The sequence below is a fragment of the Phyllobates terribilis genome, unplaced genomic scaffold (assembly GCF_046119375.1).
Source record: "Phyllobates terribilis strain yellow unplaced genomic scaffold, ASM4611937v1 Scaffold_9__5_contigs__length_417890890, whole genome shotgun sequence".
Lineage (NCBI taxonomy): Eukaryota > Metazoa > Chordata > Amphibia > Anura > Dendrobatidae > Phyllobates > Phyllobates terribilis.
Genome location: NW_027362769.1, coordinates 112,943,673 through 112,953,455, shown reverse-complemented (window position 1 = coordinate 112,953,455; position 9,783 = coordinate 112,943,673). Strand labels below are relative to the sequence as shown.

The 9,783-nt window shown below is 38.5% G+C and overlaps 1 protein-coding gene across 1 annotated transcript; it reads right to left on the bottom strand.

The window, feature by feature from the left end:
* Window positions 1-220: 220 nt before the first annotated feature.
* DLX2 (distal-less homeobox 2) lies at window positions 221-3,875 on the bottom strand. Its single transcript, XM_073645664.1, has 3 exons — window positions 3,326-3,875; window positions 2,903-3,087; window positions 221-1,607 (listed from the first exon to the last, which is right to left on the bottom strand). Exons 1-3 carry the CDS (start codon window positions 3,654-3,656, stop codon window positions 1,257-1,259), a joined length of 867 nt encoding a protein of 288 aa, XP_073501765.1. The 5' UTR covers window positions 3,657-3,875; the 3' UTR covers window positions 221-1,256.
* Window positions 3,876-9,783: the final 5,908 nt, after the last annotated feature.

Sequence of the window (9,783 nt, the reverse complement as noted above, 5' to 3'; positions counted from 1 at the left end):
CTTCCTATGATTGATTCACTACCAGAACCCTCCTACTTCCTAAGCCACAATTTATGATCACTGCACAGATCAATCAAAAAGCTCATAAAGCTGAGATGGAAAAACTCTGTTCATACAACAGCCTCATGTTCTTCTCCTTGTCTTCCAGAAATCACATAATAAATGGTTAAATAAATGTCATAATAACCCTATAAAATAACAAGAATATTCAGAACTGGGATCATTTCATCAAAACAATATTTTATTTTAAATATTTATTTTTTTTCATAAAAGAAAAAAATAATAAACAACATGGATAAATTGTATCCAAAATAAATAACCTTTGTCCATGAAATACATCAGTAGTAGCCTGGTGTGGAGGCAGAAAAAAGAGCAAAAAAAAAGAAAAAGATAAGATGGACGGATAAAAACCTTTTTGCACTGGACATTGGGAATGTTTGACCAGAAGATACTAAAAAAAAAGTCCCATTTCTGCAGTTAATACAAAGAAAAGGAAACTGTACATTAAGGATGCAGCAATTTACAAGGGTTCTATGCAGATTTCATTACAAAAGATAATTTAGACACGGGTTTCTTATATCTACATATAAAAATCATCTTTATCCATTAAAAATGAGGTTATCCAAAAAGGCACCAAATCCTGTATAGAAAAAAAAAAAAAAAACTGCACTGGTGATCCACAAACTAGAGGGGGCAACTGTGGACTTCTGACCTGTTACATTGTAACAAATTATACAAACAATAATAAGGTTTATTTGGCAAAAAACTTTGTAACATGTAGAAAAATAATCACTGATTGTCTCTGCCATTCATTTGTGGAAATAGTAGTGGCATAACAGAGGTAGGGAGGCTAGCTGATCTCAGAGTATGCTGAGACTTGTAGTTCCACAAATGACAACACTTATATAGGTTAACCTAAGCCTGTAAAGCTAATTCAGACTGAATAATGATTTTAAAACGAATACTTTTTAAATCCAATCAGGATTTGATACCACAATTTAGCCCTAATTGCTGCAATTAATTATTCCTATTCCACTATTTTTTTTACATCGATCCAATTCATGTCTACTGAAATGGCAGACAGCATTATCTCCAGTCATCAGTGAGTCCAGGGTTTGATTGATCAAATCACCAGTCTGTATGACATGAACCTGAGGCCACCTGTGATCAGTGACACAGAAAGGAGACCTCTCCCAGTCATTGTGTCCACACTGCCTATTAGTGTTCATTATCACAACCCCTTTACTGGGGGTCCCTTAGAAGATAGTCCCTGCGGTGACAGCTGCACTGCTGTGATGGTGGAGGTGGTGCTGCTGTTGCAGTAATGGACTGGACTGAAGGTGTGTGGCTGGATTTGCAGTTTGGTACCAGGAGGAGTAGCTGCCTAGAAAGGCACTGGGGCTGGAACCAGAGTTGGGGGCCTGGATGCTGGGGGGTGGGTTAGGCCCCTGCAATCTTTGATGTGACCCAAAGTCCCAAGTGACTGCAGAAGGTGGAGAATTGCAGGTTGGAGATTCGTTGCCTGTTGGGAGCTGGTCAGTGGGCAACTCTCCACTTTTCCACATCTTCTTAAACTTTGATCTACGATTCTGAAACCAGATTTTTACCTGATGATTTAAAATAGGTTTACAGTCAATGATTTAACTTTACAAAGACAGCATAGTATAAATGTATACAATGTATACACCTGTCTATCATGTCATCTTTCTATCTATAATCATATATTCCGTGCATGTTAGATCGCTCTGCGATGTAGCAAAGTATTACACCAAAGTACATTGTAATAGAAACATAAAAGTAACAAAAATTGCTGCCACTTTATTTCAACTATAGAGAAATAATATCGATCAAAAAGATATATTTACATAGATATCAACTATCTATAATATATAAACATCTATATAGATAACTATATATAGATATATATGCAAGATAAAAATGGACATCTATAATATATATATATACATATTCATATATATATATATATATATATATATATATATATATATATATATATATATATATATATATATATATATATATATATATATACACACACACGCAAGATAGAAATAGCAGCAACAATTTTACTATGACCTGGTTATAAGAAAATGTAACTTTTTTAGACACGCACGCATACATCTATCTATCATTCTACACACTCACGTATTAAAAAATATTGTATATATATATATATATATATATATATATATATACATATACATAAAATGAAATATCAATATAGTGGAGCATGGTTCACTTCCAGACGATGCCGAATATTAATCTGCTTCATTCCCAAAAAAAAAACAGCAGATAATGATGCAGTTCTACATAGTAATAAAACATTAATGGTATCTATAACATATATAATTTAATGGTAGTAATATGTATTTTTCTTAGTGCTAATTTTATGCACAATTAATTTGAATGGCTTTATGTACACTGTCGAAAACGGACATCACGCAAAGACTAGAGGCAAGGAAAGTTACACATATGATGCATTTCCACAGAGTGCATATATATATACACACATACATGTATATATATATATATATATATATATATATATATATATATATATATATATATATATATATATATATATATATACTCTGTGGAAATGCATCATGGATTGCCATGGATTTTCTATCATCATTATTGTGCTACTATTATGCAACATACTATGTACAATACTATGTATTGTGTATCCCTCAACTGTAATGACTAAATAATATAAATATTAGGAAAACACGCAAACTATACATAACTAGATACACACACGCGCTTAAAATAACACTATTAGTAATAAATGCGTCTCTCATTTACAATCTACACAGTAGCCTTTATATATTCCTGCATATAATAAAATGTACAAGCTAAGCCATCAGATCTCAGCCCTGACCTGTGTCTGGGTCAGGCCCAGCGATGCTGCCAGTTCAGCTCTCTCGGGCAGTGCCAGGTATTGTGTTTTCTGAAACCTCCTCTGCAGGGCTGCCAGTTGGAAGCTGGAGTAGATGGTCCTGGGTTTGCGAACTTTTTTGGGCTTTCCATTTACTATCCTGACCTCAGGCTCACACTCCTCTTTTTCTGTGAAACATAGGGGAGAAGTTAGTTATGAGGCAGGACATACTCCATATACTGCAATATCAAGTCAGGGGCCAACAGAATGACACTTATCCCTTATCTGTCAGTTGCAGCACATTGCTGAGGGTGTTAGGTCTTATTTTTGAACATTATTTAAGCAGCAGTAGCCATGGATTAAACTATATTGCATGCACAGGCAAAAAGGGAGTGCACCAAGTTTGGCATAGTAATAATACTTTACCTTGGTCATTGTGTGTAGGGGAAGGGCTTGTTCCATAGGGTCCATAGGAGCTGTAAGAGCCATTATAGGAGGTCAGATCATAGGACTTGGCAGTGTAGGAAATACCATTGATGCCATTGCTGTGAAAGGGGTAGGATCCCATCTGTCCATAGGGAGAGCCCCCTCCACAGTGTTGCTGCTGCTGTTGCTGGTTGGTATAATAGCTGCTGTCAGTAGCTGTGGACACAGGCAGGGTGGGGGACTCCTGTGACTTGTGCAGGCTGTGATAACTATTTGAGGTCATTTGGTTCGAATGCATATCTGACACTAAGCTGTCAAACACTCCAGTCATTGTAGATTGCAAACTAAAGAGATTGGGATGAGGTGAGCAGAAATCAGTGCAGCCAAAGTAACTCAGTCAGGGAAGAAAGCTCAGCAGCAGCAGCGATCAGGATGTAGAAATCATGATGATCCACTCACAGGAGGAGACCTGGCTGAAGAGCACAGAAGGGAGAGCCTCTGCAGATCACTACAGACTGTCTGCTGCACTGCTTCAGCGCCAGGCATTTAACTCCAGTCATGTGACTGTCAACCACGTCACCTAGCAACAGCCAATCACAGGACCCACTGCTGGCTCAGGGTTCTCAGGGTTCTGCCCCAGGACAGGAGCTTCTCCCTCCCTCCTATGTGAGCTCCACTGACTCCTACACAGCAGGGAGGGGGAGGGGAAGGAAACTCACTCCGGGTCCCAGAAGAAAAAGAAGAAAAAGAAGAGAGCTAGTAGCTGCAAGCCTTCTTCTATCATGACCCTGTAAGAAAAACAAGTACTAGTGGTCTCCAAACCAGGTATATGGAGGATGCAGAAATACTGGGAATGGGGTAATCTACTGCTCCATTTACATGCATTCAACACAACAATAAGTAAGAGCACCACCAAACAGTAAAATAAATAAATAAACAAAATAAATATTTATTGCATTTTATAAAATATATGTGTATATATATATATATATATATATATATATATATATATATATATGTATATATTACAAAATGCAATAAAGAAATATTATTATTATATTATTTTGCATTATATTATTGTTTGGTGGGGCTTTTACTTACATATATACACATATATATATATATATATATATATATATATATATATATATATATATATATGTGTGTAGTAAAAATCTGTTGGGAAAATAGGAATCTGAGCATTTATTGATGCTCACCATGGAGGGTCAGGAGGCTCAGCAGCACCTATCATCAGCAAGTCACGGCCTGTCCACTGCAGTAGCATAAAAAAGTGAAGGATGTAATAGGCCACTAATGTATATAACAGCCATATATGTAACGATTTTCTCACTATGTAATGACTGTCCTAATTGCAAAAAGAATATTTAGTGTATTGGGGAAACTTATATCCCACAGACAATAATTTGTAAAGGATGGAAACATCTAGCCCTAGCAGTGCCTTCCGTAAACTTTATTTTTCAGGTGGTAGTAAATATTATGCTAAATCTTAGCAATTACTGTTATTGCATGTAAAAAAAAAAGTTAAAGTAGTATTGAAGGGATGGAGGAGACCGTTCCGAGCCGACTGTTTCTAGCGCCATCAAATGGTTGTCATTAATGGTTATACTTTTCTTCTGATTGTTAGAAAAAATTGTTACACCTATCAGGGCGGGCACAGATAGTAGAGGACCCTGTGCAAGAACAGTCCAATAGCTCATAATGCTCCCCTTTATGTGCTGCTTTGGAGGTGGAAGTAGGCTCCTTTACCTTTTGGGTCTCTGGCTGTACAGGTTGCACCAATGCTTTGTTCTCCCCTGACCTCTGTGGTAAGCATAAAGAGCATTTTTGATTCATAGTTGATTAATGGCTGTTGGATTGGGCAGAAATACAGAGCTAAGTGTGGTTAGTGTATGGTCAATACCTACCATAAAATAAGTCATTCTTTTTGCTATAGTTTCCAACTCTGGTTGGTCCTATCACATTTTTTTAGTGGCTAGAATCTGTGCAGGACTCTTTTCTATAAGAGATAGTAAAATTTGCCCATGGGGAGCATCTGTAGGAGGAAAACAAACACCCAGCCCCAGTGGCAGACACAGACAGCAGAGGCTCCTGTGCAAGAACAGTACATTGGCCCTTTGCAGTCTAATAACTCATCAAAATGCACAATTCCACCTGCTTTGGAGGTGGTAGTGGCCTCCTTACCGCCTCGGCCCCTGTATGGTTTCACAGGTTGCGCCAATGATATGTCTGCCCCTGCCTAGTCCATTCTGTCATGAGTGGCTGTGCACGTATATCCTGCACTGTGGCACATAAAGTCCCGAATTACAGAACAATAGGGAAGAATTCTTCCATTATATGGTAATGTACATTTGTCCTTACACTGACGGACACAGACAGAAAAGGGTCCCTCTGCAAGAACAATATACGGGCCCTTTGCAGCCCAAAAGTTCCTAAAAATGCAAAATTGCACCTGATTTGGAAGTATAAATGGGCCCCCTTAACCTCTTTGGCCCCTGTGTGGATGCACATGCTGCACCAATGGTTTGTCCGCCCTTGTGTCCTTTTTTATTACCTCAATAAACTTCATAAAGGCACGCTGCATTTATAGCTACTGTCAGGTCTATACGCTCAAAATGTATGTGCCCAACAGTGGCCACTGTTTGTCTGAAAGCTGGGGCTTCCAAGCACCATCAGGGTTCATCACCAAAAAAAGTATACTGTATAGGAAAGCGTAGTCTGCTGTACTATCCCATGTAGGTTAGTAAACAGTATGAAGAGGCATATCAGCCAGAACAAGGACAAAAAGACATTATTCTGCCCTTCATCGGGTGATTGGGACCCTATGGCAACATCAAAGTATGTCAGGAGATTTTCTCTATTTATATGCAGTTTTGGCTGATACATTGTGGTTCCTCTGTCAATGGCCACTTGTTCTGGTTGAGTGCTGATGTTATTTTGGTGGGCTTTGAATTATGCTGCAGAGGCAATTTCTCATCCCCCTGTCCGGTACCCCCATAGGGACATCTTGAGATTAGGTAGTCACCATGTGTCCTGTTTTATAGAGAAGAAATGTCCAAAATCAACCACCCTGTCATTAACAATTGTTACTTCTGTGGCACCAAAAAGACTGGAAGTTAACAATGAATAGCAATTTATTAAATTATAATTAAATAAACAAATGACTGGTATTTTGCTATATAATTGCACATTCGCTGTGAGGCCGGTTACTACAGTGGTCATGGCTTCAGATATGGTGATCAAATGTGAATCAAAAAATGTTCACCTTTTCAAATAATCATTTACATTTTGGTAATACCATTTTTAGGTAATTCAGTTTTTAATTTCACATTAAAGGGGTTGTCCACTACTAATATAACCTAACCTTAAACTCAACTCCCATCAATAGTATCCATGAACAGCCACTACACAGAGTATCTAGAAGATCTAGAAGACAAAATAGCCAAATTCGCTCCATCACGAAGTCCTGGTGGTAAGAAACAGGGAAGAGTAGGTGGAATCTGCTCACCTGGTGGAGCTGTGCAAGTCAGGCACAACTCTGATGAGAGTAGTAGTAAGTGTTTTTCCTCGTATAGACTGCTGCTCCACCTGTTGAAGCCTTACCTGAAGTGGACATATCATTGGTGCAACCTGTGTAGCCGAACAGGGGCCCAAGAGTTAAGGGGCCCATTTCGACCTCCAAATCAGGTGGAGCTGTAATAATCTTTTTATTTATATTGCGCCAACATATTCCGCAGCACTTTACAATTCAGAGAATTTACAGACATTATAGGCACTGTCCCTATTGGGAATCACAATCTAGATTCCTATCACTATGTCTTTGGAGTGTGGGAGGAAACCGGAGAACCTGGAAGAAACCCACGCAAACACAGGGAGATCATACAAACTCCTTGCTGTAAATTATGATGAGCTGTTGGACTACAAAGGGCCCATATATTGTTCTTGCAAAGGGCCCCTCTTCTGTCTGTGTCCGGCAGTGCTCCTTAACCACTAATAAATCATTAAATTTGAGTTATTTAAGATTATTGTCATTTATTTATATAACACCATCAAGTTCCATAGCACTTTGCTTTGCACTGTATTGGAAAAAACAAATTGTAATGGTAAAAAAGACAGGAAAGTGGTGTAAACCAGATACATGAGGTGAGAGCCTTACCCATATGAGCTTACAATCTATAATAAACATGGCTGCTTTCTTCTATAAACAGTGGTTCTCTTGTCCATCGGCTATGTGTGGTATTGAACTATCACACCATTGACTTGACTAGTACTGAGTCACAATACTAGAAATAGTCCAAAAACAAAAATGACACCGTGTTGGCAAGAAATCGGCCGTTTTTTTTCTAAACTCACAAAATCCTTTTGTTCTCAACTTGATATAATTGTAATGAGTACAGAGAAATACATAAGAACAGTCTGGACATATAGAAAGGGAGAAGATATGAAAGGCAATAAAGGATATTCAAACTGTACATTCAACATATTGAGAAATTGTGCAGTGTCACTTAGTTCCCATTCTGTTGAATCTTCTCCTTCTAACTCCCATCCTGGTGGCTTCAAACAAGAATGAAGTTGAAAAATTAAGTTGTTACACTCCTTCCAAAACATAGGATCGAAAAAGTATAAGAGAGTCAGCAGAAAATGGATATTTACATAAATGATTTTCAGTAGTTTTAGTACCTCACTTCTATTGGGCATACTCAGACTTGGACTGGCCCACAGGAGAGCAAGAGAATCCTCCGGTGGGCCCCCATGCAGGAATAGGCTCTCCATTCCACCTATATGAGAAGTAGTTGGTACAATGCATTTGTTTCACTATGTACAGAAAAGGGCATCGTCTCAACCTTCATTTAACAAACAACCCCGTTTTATTATTACATAGAAATATAGACAAATTTGTGAATGAGGGCAATATGATATTTGCATGTAGCTGAAAAGTGGGCCACCAGCGTCAATGTTACTGGTGGGCCATTGGCACCCCAGTCCGGCACTGGCACGCCACTTTCAGATTACCCCTTAATATCATGGTGGACGAGGTTACATGGGGACTGCTTTAAATATCTCATCACTTACACTATGGGCAGGTGCAGACGACTGTTTTTCTCTCCGTTCAAGAAAAGCGGTCTGATTATGTGAATCAGATTTTGATCAGAGATTGATCAGAGCAGGATCTTATTTTCTCGGAGGTAGAGAAAAAAAAAGTTTCTCCACCTTCTCCATTATGTCAGTCAGTGAAAATCAGACCACACTCGGATGTCACCCAAGTGCGGTCTGATTTTTTTCACGAACCCATGGACATGAATGGGCATGTGCCATCTGACTTTCGAAAGCAAATCATGCATGCTGTGATTTTTTTCCTTGGAAAAAAAATCTGACTTGCACAGCACCAAAGAATAATATGAGTACGAGCGCTATCCGTCAAAACAATGGATAGCACACATCGGATTGAAACGGTCGTATTCGCGAACCCTATGAGTAAGTGATCTGGTGGAATCAAGAAAATGATTCTCATACCGACCTGTGCTCTGAATATTCTATACCTAAAATTGTGGAAAGACTGGATCTGAGGATGATATACCAGATTGCACGTGCATAGGTGTGCAGTAGATCTTTGTATAGAGATGGTAAGAAGTTCTTTCATGGACATTTTCACACTTTAGACTTGGAACTGTATTTTAATGATTTTCACTACTCTTTGTCAGATTTGACGCTCTGGCTACAGTACCTCCAGAATGTAAACCTCTGTCCCAGAACTGGAGATACATTCATTGCCAAGTGTAGGTTATGTTCAATGGCATAACTTGAAGCTCATGGGTCCCAATATAAAATCTCCAACAACGGCTATAATAACTATGATGGGTCTGTAATTGAATTGATCTTCACATATGGGCTAATAGGACCTTTGGGCCCCGGTCCAACTGCAACCCCTGCCCCCACTATAGTTACATCCCTGGTTATGTATAAAGACTAGTGCTCAAGTTGAGTGATTCAACCGTTTTCGACTATGTGGTTGTTTTTTTTCCCCATAAAAACCTTCTACTGTTCTATGCTCGGGTATAGATATAGTTATGTTTCTATCCAAATCACCATTGTCTCCCTGGAAATTACAAGGATGAATTCAAAAGAAAAAAAAATATTTTTCTAAAACATAAATATTTACTTGTCTGCAATTTGCACTTGTATTCTATTTCACATCAGACATTGCAACGATTGCCCACCAGCACCACCTTGTGGCAAACCACAATATAATCCTACATCTATGAAGACACTTTATTTAATCTGACTGAGGCGCCAGTCTCTTCACATTACCGACTTTCCAAAATAATAATTAAAAGCCACAGAACTGTTTTCCTGCTTACTGTCTGATAGCAACTCATAGCAACTTTACTTGCTAGTACAGGATTGTTATGGGAAAAGTAGCTGATGATGTGGAAACAGGG